The 13195-nt window shown below is 41.0% G+C and overlaps 1 protein-coding gene and 1 pseudogene across 1 annotated transcript; one reads left to right on the forward strand and one right to left on the reverse strand.

Annotated features, from left to right (window-relative positions):
• Positions 1-1705: 1705 nt before the first annotated feature.
• LOC106308617 (uncharacterized mitochondrial protein AtMg00810-like) lies at positions 1706-2221 on the reverse strand. Its single transcript, XM_013745760.1, has one exon. The coding sequence runs from the start codon at positions 2219-2221 to the stop codon at positions 1706-1708; it is 516 nt and encodes a 171-aa protein (XP_013601214.1).
• Positions 2222-7013: 4792 nt separating this feature from the next.
• Positions 7014-13195, forward strand: part of LOC106308618 — a 9839-nt pseudogene continuing 3657 nt past the window's right edge.

Consider the following 13195-nt stretch of genomic DNA (forward strand, 5'->3'; position numbering starts at 1 on the left):
TTTGCAGAGTTCGTTGTCTCCTTCGAATTCTGCCCTTTTTCGGGACAGTCTCTCCTATAGTGAGCAGGCTTGCCACACTTATAGCAGACTACCTTCTTCCCGAGCTTTGACTTTGATCTTTTCCTGCTAGTACCATCCTGCTGCTTCCCCCGCTGCCTTCCTCTATACTGACCGACATCCAATCCGTCACTTTGAGAGTTGTCACCCATCCCAGTATTCTTCCTTCTCTCATGATGAGAGAGTAATGCGGCAGAAACTGTCTCAAGCTTTATAGTCGTTTTATCGACTTTTAGAGCTGTCAGCAACTTCTCATATTGAGAAGGAAGAGAACACAACAAGATCATGGCTTGATCTTCGTCCTCAATCTTCACATCCACACGCACCAGATCCCCGATGATTTGATTGAAGTTATTGACGTGTGCGACCAGATCTCCGTTCTCAGACATCTTCAAACCAAATAACCTCTGTTTGAGGTATAGTTTGCTAGATAACGATTTCGACATATACATCTTTTCCAACTTATCCCACATCTCCTTATAAGTTGTGAGGTCCATCACCTGATGTGTTATGTCATCCGACAAGCAAAGTCGAATCGTTGAGACAGCCTTATCCTGCATCTCTTCCCAATCATCCTGATCTAACGCTTCCGGTTTCGATTCCAACAAAGCCTTCTTCATCCCTTGCTGCGTAAGAAAATCCTTAACTCGCCATTTCCATAGACCGAAATTCCCCTTCCCATCGAATCTCGGAACATCGAACTTCAGAGAACTTCCTCCGGTCATTCTTTAGGGTTTTCGTAACCTAAAGCTCTGATACCACTTGTTGTGAACAACCACGAATTAAGCAAAAAGACAATAGAGAACAAGACGTATTGAGGCAAATACCCGTTTAGGGTTTCTTATTATTGTGTGAATAAATCATCTTACAAACCCTTAGACCCATATTTATAGCAGCCTCAAAACCCGATTTCCTTTATCATTTAGGAATACATACTTATCTAGAAAAAAGTACATTTTCCTAAACCTAAAAGGCATACCACGACCCACGAGTGATGGGCTTTTACTGGTGCACGGAGATTTAAGACACACAGATGCAACAAACATAGAGTTTGAATAAGAGAATTTCATACAAGTTTGTTTTAGATCCTTGAAGAGAGTTTGCTGCCACCGCGAGGAACATGCAATGACTTATGTGAAAGTAGATGAATCTCCTTATCAGGAAAGTTGTATTCACAGGACTATAAATAGTCAAAGTAGTTACAGATAGTTACAGAGATATTGGGATATCGTTAGCTAAGGATATGTACAATCTTAACAAAATCTGTAACATAATATTCTATATTCTGTCACCCTCCCTCAGTTGGAGTGTCCGGTGTACCGATGGTCAAACTGGTTCTGAACTCTTGGAAGAGTGATGTCAGTAAGCCTTTTGTGAAGATGTCAGCATTCTGAAGAGATGATAGTACCTGAACGACTTTGACTTCTCCGATTGCCACTTTCTCACGAACGAAATGTATGTCCAGTTCGATGTGTTTTGTCCTCTGATGTTTGACGGGATTGGATGCCAGGTAAACAAAGCTTATGTTATCGCAGTATACTACTGAAGCTTTGTCTATGCGCAAATGAAGTTCGATCATCAGGTTTCTTATCCAACAGAGTTCTGCAACTGTGTTAGCAACACCCTTATATTCAGCTTCCGAGCTCGATCATGACACTGTCGGTTGCCTCTTTGCAAACCATGAGATCAAGTTGCTGCCTAGGAAGACGCAGTAGCCTGAGGTACTTCTTCTTATGTCTGGAAAACCTCTCCAATCTGCATCCGAGTAAGCGGTTAAGCTGTCAATCCGGTCTTTTACTAACTGCAAGCCGCGGGATATGGTTCCTTTGATGTACCGAATTATTCGTCTTAGAGCTTGGAAGTGTTGCTGTCTAGGTGAATGCATATACAAGCAAATTTGGTGAACAGCGTAAGAGATATCCGGTCTTATAAAGGTGAGATACTGAAGTGCTCCAGCGAGGCTTCTATAGGACGTCGGGTCAGGGACAAGAGGGCCTTCTTCTGCTGATAGCTTGGACTTCAAGTCAACTGGTGTTGCTATTGGTTTACAATCAGCCATTCCTGCTCTTTCAATGATCTCTTGCGCATACAGTGACTGACTTAGGAAAATGCCAGATTTGTTAAAGTCAGCTTTTATCCCAAGGAAGTGGGAGATGCGTCCCATATCTATCATGGGGAACTCTTGTTTGAGGGCACCAATGATATGTTACAGAAGCGGTGTGGAGGAGCATGTTAACAAGATGTCGTCCACGTAAAGAAGTATGTAAGCCAGCTGTTTACCCTGTCTGAAAACGAACAAAGAAGTGTCAGCTTTACTTGTTTTGAATCCCAACCGAGTGATGAAGTTTTCAAATCTTGAGTTCCAAGTTCTTGGGGCTTATTTTAGCCAATAAATTGCTTTGTGTAGCTTGCATACATGATTGGGAAAGGAAACTGTTTATTCACAAAGCCTGGGGGATGGCTCATGTAAACTGTTTCTTCAAGATCACCCAGTAGGAAGGCGTTTTTGACATCCAATTGGTTGATTGGCCAGTCATTAGTTACCGCAATGTTGAGGACCCTCCCGATGGTTGTTGGCTTTACCACGGGACTGAAGGTCTATGTGAAGTCCACACCCTGTACCTGCAATTTACCGTTAGAAACAAGTCTAGATTTATGTCTTTTTAGGTTGCCATGTTCATCAAACTTATGTTTGCAGAGCCACATCAATTTCACTATATTGATCTTTGGAGGTCTAGGTACCAAGCTCCAAGACCTAGTCTTAATCATGGCATCATGTTCCTCAGTCATAGAGGGGTTCCAATTTGGGTTTTTTAAGGCTTGGATGTAGCTTTTTGAAAGTGGTGATGGAGTGTTTGTGATCAGGGAGATTACAGTTTTTGGCTTTCTTACACCTTCCTTAGCGCGAGTGGTCATTGGGTGTGTGGGTTGGCTAGGTGCTCGATTTGGTCCTGTGGGTGCAGGAAGAGGTATGTGAACGACTTGTGTTTGAGGGGGCTCAACGAGTGGTGTTTGAAGGATCTTTTTAAACTCAGGAGAGGGCTGGCGTCGATTTCAAGAAAGTTGTATTTGATCATCGTTTTAGTCTCTTTCTCATCCGCAGGGAACATGTCTTCTTTAAAAGTGACATGGCGAGAGATGATGATGCAGTTTGTTTTGAGATCAAGACATCTGTAGCCTCTGTGGTTTGAAGGATATCCAAGAAACAAATATGGTGTTGATCTCAGAGAGAGTTTATGAAGATTTGAGTGGTTTAAATTTGGGAAGCACAAGCAACCAAAGACCCTGAGATGGTCATAAGTAGGTCGCTTTTGGAAGAGAAGGGTGTATGGTATCAGATTTTTGATAGCTGAAAAAGGAGTTATGTTTAGCACATGAACTGCGACATGGAGAGCCTCAACCCAATAAGTGGGAGCAAGTTTAGCCTGAAACAGGAGAGCGCGAACATCATTATTAATTGTTTGAATCATACGCTCTGACTTGCCATTTTGTTGAGAGGTATGGGGACAAGAGTAACGAGCCATAATACTATTTTCATCGAGAAAGCTTTGGAATTGCTTGTTTTGATATTCTCCTCCATTGTCACATTGAAATGATTTAATCTGAGTTTGGAATTGAGTTTTGACATATGAAAGAAATGGAGAAATTTTGAGTGAAGATCACTTTTTCTGTGCAAAGGATAAACCCACAAGAAGTGTGTGGAATGATCAAGAAACAGAGCATAGTAATTTATACCACTTAAACTTGTGATAGGAGAAGTCCATAAATCAGAGTGGACGATCTCAAACTTGTTATTTTTATAAGATATCTATTACAATAACGTTGACTTGTCTCTCTCCACAGGCTGCCACGTAAGTACGGAGAAGATAGCGTTTTTGGACACGTGGCATTAGTAAAAACATGCAACAACCGGGGTTTGTGACTTTATCTAGGCTGGATTTTTTGTTTTATTTTGCTTATGGGCTTTTCGAAAATAACGACTAATTTTATGAATTTACCTGGGCTAAACTTTTAATTTTATCTTTCGTTGGGTTTTTAATTAAACTCAGCTTCATCTTTTCTGAAAACGCTACAAATGATGTAGTATAATATACATCAATCAATTTGTGTAAGAGGTTTTAATTAGTGAAAAGTCTATCTTACGAAAATACTATATAGTGTTTGTAATTTAATTATTATGTTTCATTCTTTCTTACAGAAAAAGTATATATATATATATATAATGAATTAAACTTTAAGATCTTTGTAATTCTTACGCAAATAATGCCAATGAACTAAGTTCCATTTATATTGTGTTAGGTTAACCTTAAATATTATAAGTATAATATGTATTGTATTCTTATTACATATATAACTAATTAATAAGTAGAAGTAAGATTAGAACATAATTCTAAGAGTCTATCTTCAAAAAGAATTATGTATTATATTATATGTAATATTATGCTTGAGGCACTCTTTAAAATAATATTTTTTATAGAATATGTGGTTTAATGTTTTAATCTGTATTATTTTATTTTAAATAGGTAATTTCTAGTTTGTTATAAGAAAATAATATTATATTTGATTGCAGATTACATGATTTTGATATTTATCATAAATATGAATCTGTAGCCATAAGACAAACAAAATTATCTATCTCCTCAAGTTTCCTCAAATTATCTATATTTATAAATATATTTTGATTAGAACCCTACCTTTATTAAGTAATGTATTTTATTTAATATAAAATAAATAAGCATATAGATGTCTTGAGAATTTTTTATGAGATTTTTATATTATATTTCAAAATATCTTGAAATTAATCCTATACTGTTTTTTTTAATTGTGTACACACTAAAATATACATAATAACTAATATTTGTTGATGAATTTTTTTTTTTTAAATCCCAAAATTAATTTTTATTATATCCCAGTAATATAATATAATCGTTTCAAATTGATTATTTTCTGAATTTGACATAAATATTAGATACTAGTTGATGTTCCACACCTTGTGCGGACTAATATATCTGTATATCTAACAATTTTTAATTCTAAAGTTTATTTTTATAAAATAATGATAAGTAAATTAGATAAAATTTTTAATTAATATTATAAATTTTAAAATTTTAAATATTAATATTGGTAATCAATGTATTAAACTATTTTTTTTTGTTTCATATTTTATTTATGGGTTTAGATTTTGGATCAAAAAAAATTATATAGTAATAGTTAAATTAGGAAACTTGGATTTGAAATTAAACACTTATTGTATTTGGACTGAAAGAAATCAAATGGCACTGAAAGGATTACAAAAATCACAACTCATAAGACATCAACAAAATAACGATAGTCTAGGAGTGTTCAACCCGGTAAAACCAAACCAATAAAAATCAAACCGAACCAAAATAGATAAAATAGTTTTGATTTGGTAGTACCGAATAAACTGAATGACTGTTATTTTTAAGAAGCACAGTATATGGATATGGTTCAGTATATTAACCGATCCAACCGAATAAGATAAAGAAACCGATTAATTAAAATATATTAGTATAATTATATATAAATTTTATCATAATTTGTATTTGATTAATATTTTCAATAAGAATTAGAGAAACTGAGTATAATATTAGTCATTAAAATCGTAAACTAAATATAAGATAAAATTAATTATGATATCATCGGTAATATCAATTGTTAATATCTATTTTAATTAAATATCTTAAAGATCATGATAATTATATATTAAAATATTCTTTGAAATAATAGTATATATATTGGTAGAATATATTAATGTTGATTAATTACTCTAATATCATGATAAATATATAGACATCGAAATAAAATTTAAATAATAATATTAATTAAACTAATGACTTATCTTAAAATCATGGAGAAGATACAATTAATCAAATTTACTAAAATCATGGAAAAGATGACAAGAAAGAAAATTCACTTCTCAAATAATAGTATAAATATGTCACACCTCATTTATGATAGTTTTTGTTTTTTTGTTTTTGTTTTTTTCATATTTATGAGATGTATGTGTTAAGATGATTAGTATAATGTAATAAAATTTAATATTATTCTTATATTATTAACTAATCAAAAGTTTTCTATCTATCTTTTATCAACAAATTTATTTTATTGAAATTATTATAGATTTCAAATATATACAAAATTTACTTATGCAAGTAATATTTAAATTTTAATATTCTGCGATATTGCAGGAAGTCATCTAGTATCTATCTATTACAATAAAGTTGATTTGTCTCTCTCCACAGGCCACCACGTCAGCAAGAAGAAGATAATGTTTTTGGACACGTGACATTAGTAAAAACAGACAATAACCGGGGTTTGTGACTTTATCCAGGCTGGCTTTTTTGTTTTATTTTGCTTATGGGCTTTTAGAAAATAACGACTAATTTTATGAATTTACGCGGGCTAGATTTCTACTTTTATGTTTCGTTGGGCTTTTAATTAAACTCAGCTTCATCTTTTCTGAAAACAACGTAGCCACCGGTCCTGTCGATCAATGTTCCATACCATCTTCTCCGCCGCTTCAATCTCATTTATGATTGCTTTAACACCACTGACCACTACTTTGATAACCTTTTAAAGTAATCCAACTATTGAAGAGCCACCTCCGTATTCCAAAAGACACTTTTGCAATAAGGAGCAAACGTCTCCACTTTGAGCTCTCTTTCGAACCCTAATCTGAAGTCTTTTGCGGGTTTCCACATCTTCCTGGCTTCCATCAGTAAACCATACAAGAGTCAGCCGCAAAAGCACCGTTTGTAGAACCACCACATGAAACCTCACCTCCTAAACGATATCCGTGCCGAAATTCAGATCCACATAGTCGACACCATATCACACCGGGCTCATCCAAAGAATCGCGCACAGAGACATCACTGAAAGATAAGGCACGGCGTGAGTGAAAGAAGTACTGGCACAATGATGCATAAGATAAGGATATGACAGTAGAACGGGTAGAAGATGCCGTGGCGGAGATAGAGCTTATCGGCTCTGTCGTGAAATTCCGGAGAAAAACTATTTGTAATGGTTCAACTTGATGCTCTGTTATACCTCTGCTTATGATTTACGTTTTTTATAAGTACATTCTTGGAACTAATTCTTTATCACCTGATTGATGAATTGCTTCCAAATAAAATGAATTGCCTTCTGAGTACTGTCTATTTTGTATTGTTTTATGGTTTTCGGATTTAGAGGACGAGCTTTGGAAGAACTCAGAAACTCTCCATTCAACGAGCTTATAACATTTTAAGGACATGAGCGACAACAAACATGGTTATAACATTACTGTGTATATTATATGTGTTGGTTAGCAGATATCATGACGACAATGATGACAAAGTTACTAAGTACTGTGTCTGGTAAGTTTCAACACAAGATGCGACAATCAACGCCTTACTCTGGGTATGTACAATGCATCACTATATCTATATACAGTTTCCTTTGAAAAATGTTCTCATGATATGGCTGTGATTTCTCTCTTTTTTATCCTTTATGCAAAACAATAGTGGGAGATTGTTGTTGGGGTCAAAACCGGACGGAATCAATGCCTGAAAGTTCCCGGAAAACCAACTCTCGATCGATCTTTGAAAACTAGACATTCCCGAAAAACGGTTAATCAAGTAAAAGACAGTTTTTCCCGGTTGCGAACCGAGGAATGTCGAGAAGAGGATCAGTCTGGATGAGGTCTCGATCGTAAGCCAGGGCCGTCTCGATCGAGGTCACCTCGCCCCTGGGCGGGAACGACCCGCGCCGAGGTCACCTCGCCCATGGGCGAGGACGGCCCGCGCCGAGGTCACCTCGGCCATGGGCGAGGACGGCCCGCGCCGAGGTCACCTCGTTATCCTCGTCTAAGTTCCCGTAACTCAATCCTCGGGCCCTTGGACACAATGGCCATGTCTAGTCTCGCTTAGGATTATCAAAGAAAGACTTCAGGAAAAGTTATAAAAAACTTGGTCGTCGAAACGGATTGCTGCCTGGGAAAAGTTATAAAAACTTGGTCGTCGAAATGGATTCCTGCCTGCCGTATAAAATGGCAACGGTTAGCTTGAACACCAGTTACCTTAACTATACGGGGAATCAGAATCCTTTTGGAAAAACCAATGGCTATTTCTTAGGAAAAATCGTAAAATGGTCTAAGTCCCAAAACAGCCCAAAAGGGTCCTGAACCACAGCTAAACGGCCCACTTACGATTTTAGAACAGAATTGAGCCCAAGGCTGATATGACGATCTATTTTTGATTTCGCAGGAAAAGATAAATGTCAAGTTTCCGAAGATAATCATGAAGAGTGACGAAAAATGGAAAAGCCCATCTCGCGACGAATCCGGCCCAGGAAAAGGCGCAAACCGACGTAGAGAGAGTATATAAGGAGGGCTTAAGGCGAGGAGCAAGAGAGTGCTTTCTCAGAGCAAACTTAATACTTAGAGCATTTTAGGCATTTTTTCGTTTTTACTACCGAGCTGCGACTCGACTAGGTTAGAACTTAGGTGGCTAGACTAGCGAACGTACCGACAGCTCTCGTGGCCTAGGATCTTACCTGTTGTTCACGCTCAAACGCGAATTCGGAAATAAGACCTCTTTGTTCTCTTTTCGCTCTTTTACGATTTATTACTTTCGACTCTTTCATATTGATTGTGTTGTGTGTCGCCCAGCAGATAACCGGGACCTTCAGGGAAGGCTAGGTTAGCTTGGCTTTCCTTCGATTAACAAATCTTGACGGCGTGAATTTCGGTTCCCACAGTTTGGCGCTAGAAGGAGGGGGGTACAGATCTATCTCTCACGTAACCGGGCACGCTCTGTCAGGTATGACGATCGACGCTGATAAAGACAACCAAACGCACGACGGGACATCCGTCAATGCCAATGCTGAAAGAACTCCAGCTGGAAACGTATCCACGGTCACTACAAACGCCGTGATACTGGACCAGATGAAAGAAATGTTCGCCTCCGCTCAGAAAAAGTCGGACGAACAAGGAAAGCTCGTGGCCTCTCTCGCAAAACAGGTGGAAACCTTAACGGCGAAGGCCAAGAGTAAAAACCCGCGCGGGGCCACAAGAGCCCGCAGCGGCAGAAGATTCGATTTCGAGACTTCGAGCGATCGGGCCACATGGGCAGACAAGGATTCTTCAGGTCAGAACCCTGACGAAACAGTCCCGCCAGGCGCACAACCGACCGCGGAAACCCTTCCACCTCCCGCCGAGAGCAACGAAGGAGGGGATTTTGAGAGGATCGATCTGGACATAAGCGACCAGTCCGATCACTCAGACGGAAGTGCCGACGTCCATCCGAGAAGAACGCAAAGCCAGTCCGCTCGGCAGGACGCGTCGTTCGAAAAGCCCATGACAGAGGAAGAAGAAAACCTCTATTGGGAAGAGCAGAATGAACTGGCCGAGAATCAGGCTCGGATCCACCGCACCCAACGCCGACAGGCTCGCATGGCAGCTAGAAATCCTGATGAGATCCATGATCTCCGCGAGTACATCACAAAAACTGCGGCAGAAATCAAGGCGGTAAAGTCGCAGATTCACCACGCGACAAGCGCTGCACCCGAGATCGACAGACTTCTCGAGGAAGCGCGGAAAACTCCGTTCACTGACCGAATCACGGAAACTAACATCTCAGATCCTGGGAAGATCAAAATTCCCGTCTACGATGGCCCCACCGACCTGAAGGCGCATCTTCAGTCTTTCCAGATCGTGATGGGAAGGTGCAAACTCAAGGAACGCGAACAAGACGCTGGCTACTGCCTCCTCTTCGTCGAAAACCTCCAAGGAGCCGCGCTCGAATGGTTTTCTCGTCTGAAATGAAACTCCATCGGAAGTTTCCGTCAGCTCGCCTCGGAGTTTCTCAAACAGTATTCCATGTTCATGGACAGGGAAACCTCAGACGTCGACCTTAAGAGTCTATCTCAAAGAGAAGACGAACCACTCCGCGAATTCATGAAAAGGTTCAAGCTGGTAATGGCAAGAGTCACTGGAATCAGTGACAAAGTGGCAGTCGACGCTTTGCGGAAAACTCTCTGGTACATGTCGAAACTCCGGCAATGGATATCCCTTGAAAAAACAAAAACATTCCTGGACGCTCTTCACAAGGCAACAAACTTCATCATGATGGAAGAAGAGATGAAAGTCCTCTCCCAGAAGTACAACCCGCAGAAGACGTCCGCGTGAAGAAAAAACCCTCATAACGACAGGTATGTCCACCACGAGGGAGAAGATCTCCAGGGCGAGCATAATTACGCTATCAACTCCGAACAGGGAAAGACTTCCGGAAATACCTGGACCAGGAACCAGTTCAAGGATAATTCCACCAGACCAGAGGTCATTCCACTATGAACTGCGAGTTCCACCAGACCAGAGGTCATTCCACTATGAACTGCAAGGTCCTCGGCGCAAGGCTTGCTGCGAAGCTCCTCGCCGGCGAAATTTCGAAGGTCACAGGCATAAAAGATCTCCTTCTGAATTCCGATCGCCCTCCCAAAACTGATAAAGAGTCCCCCGAAAATGACACCCGCGAAAATCAGTCGGGCGAGAAACGCGAAAGGAGGCAGGATGAACGAGGAAACGACAGCAACCATCGAAGGGCGAGCATGATCATTGGGGGATCGTAATTCTATCGCGATTCGATCTCGTCGATCAAAGCTTATTGACGGAAGGCTGAGACGAGTTCAAGCTGGCCGGCTCGGTCCCCAACCAACGACGCCCCTAATGATACGATCGTCTTCGAAGAGCGGGAAACCATCTGAATCGAAAACCTTACTGCGACCCATTGGTTATCGATCTTGTAATCCGAGACCTAGAAGTGGGAAGGATCCTTATCGACACGGGAAGCACAGTCAACGTCATCTTCCGCGATACCCTCCGGAGGATGAACATTGAACTCGGAGAAGTCGTCCCGGAACCAAAACCTCTCACCGGTTTCTCAGGTGCAACGTCAATGACCCTCGGATCAATCAAACTCCCAGTAATGGCTAAAAAGATGACGAAAATCATTGACTTCACGGTAGTCGATAACCCGGCCATCTACAATGTCATCGTGGGAACTCCTTGGATCAATGCCATGAAAGCGGTACCGTCGACTTACCACCTTGGCATCAAGTTCCCAACTCCAAACGGAATAGCGATAATCTGGGGATGCCAGAAACAGTCTAGGCTCTGCTTCTTGGCCGAGCATAAACTACCACCAACTCGGAACACCCCCGCGGTCAACCCGAAGCGAGCTAAGAAAGCTCAAAACGCTCCCGAGAGCTCCATAAAAAGTGATCCAGAATCACCCGACCAGGCAACGACTCCAGACAGTGACATAGTCCCCTAGTCCATCGCCTTGACAGCGGACAGCCCCACTCCTGAAACGGTCGTCGATCCAACTGAAGCCCAAACGGCTGAAGTAACCGGAGCGATCCCATCCAGTGAGTAGGAACACCCGCAGCAACAAGCAGAACTACGAGATGGCTTGATCCTTGAAAGAGGGACGTAGGCAGCTGGTCATATCAACAAGTTCAGCTATCCCCCTCGTTAAAAAAGGGGGGGGGTGGGTACGTATACTCGTATACTCCCACAAAGTCCGAAATATCCATGAATGTACTCGATATTTTCGAAACTTTTTCAATAAATTCCACCTTCTTCCGATCTCATGATTCACTTGCAATAAGTCGCAGTAATCTAAGGTTGGCCTAAGAGACGCCCAAGATAAAGGCATACCGTCCAAGCAGTCCTTGGACGAAAACTAATTCCTACATAATTCACACATAGTCATGGTCAAGCAAGACCGGAAAAACGCATCTTCTGTAAAAACGAAGATCGTAGCCATCTCACAGCAAAAACATATCATCGAGAAAGCGAGACGTCGCAAATATTTCTCAAAAGATATTATCCAAATACACAGTCCGTCCGTGACTCTAAAATACAAAATGCTCGTCGATTGGCCCTATACACAGTCCGTCCGTGACTCTAAAATAAAAAATGCCCGTTGATTGGCCCCGACGGACAAGTCCAAAACGTTCTCTAAAAAAGAACTCGTAGTCAAACCTTTCATAAAAACTAATGGTTCGCTTACATCCGACAAGGATACCATAGCGCGCTATACAAGAAAATCCAAAATTTTGGTCAGCACACCAGACGTTCTCTGGAGAGTGCTCGATTCTTCCCACACAAGTCATATAAGCCGGCGCCCAGTCTCAGACTTTAATCGGAAAGAATCAAGTAGAAATCGCCAACGGGCAAAATGAAAGCCGATTAGTCGTCGCATAGCCTTAGAGCCGAAAGTAAACCTAGGTCTTGCCCTAAACCCATTCCTACTGGTCCATTAACATCTCAAGGCATGATATCAAAACTGATACGAGATCTTAAAACATGTCTCATCGTCCACATCTAAAACGCTCACGAAACTTCGTAAAACTCCTAAACGTTTTCGAATACCCTCGAAAGAGCAAACGAACGGAACGACAAATTAAAACTTAAGATACGAAGAGACTACTCGTGTCTTTCCCTCGACACTTGGCAGAAGTATAAACTAAAACCCATAGAATGCTAAAAGAACATTCGTTATATATAAAAAAGCCGCAGAGTGGCTGGGATTCGAAGCCACCAACGGCCAGTCCCGCACATAGTCAAATGACCTCGCAAGGCCATAGCACACTCAAATAATGAACGGCCACACTCGGCCTAAAACACTACATGAAATCTTGAGATAAAGGCGAAGGGAAAACAATCCCGACGACCTTCAGAGATCAAGGTCAAGATACCCAGAAATCGAGGCTCCAAATGAGTCTGCGGGCTGATCCACTTCTCCTCCCTCGTCTGCAGCAACGGCTCCTGCTTCCGTCGTGTCCTCCGAAACCTGGATAGGTTCCCAAAGCTCTCGGATCCTCCCCTCAATTGGAGGAACCATCGACTCGGCCTGGGCGCACCCATCCATGAGGCCCGACATCTCAGCAACCTTGGAGAGAAAAGAGAAATCATCGTTCTGCGACTTCCAAAGGTCACCCACGTAGTCTTGAGCGTCCTTGAAACTCCTGAACTCAGCATCAAACAATGTAGCTCTCCTCGCAAACTCAGCAGCAATCGTCATCCTCCACTTCCTCTCCGCACGAATGAGAGCTCGGGAATGGGACTCAGCCTGTC

The sequence above is a fragment of the Brassica oleracea genome, chromosome C8 (assembly GCF_000695525.1).
Source record: "Brassica oleracea var. oleracea cultivar TO1000 chromosome C8, BOL, whole genome shotgun sequence".
NCBI lineage: Eukaryota > Viridiplantae > Streptophyta > Magnoliopsida > Brassicales > Brassicaceae > Brassica > Brassica oleracea.

What these genes read in the sequence shown, in the direction of transcription:
- LOC106308617 (XM_013745760.1), bottom strand. Translation starts at nt 2,221, where the DNA reads ATGGGACGCATCTCCCACTTCCTTGGGATAAAAGCTGACTTTAACAAA.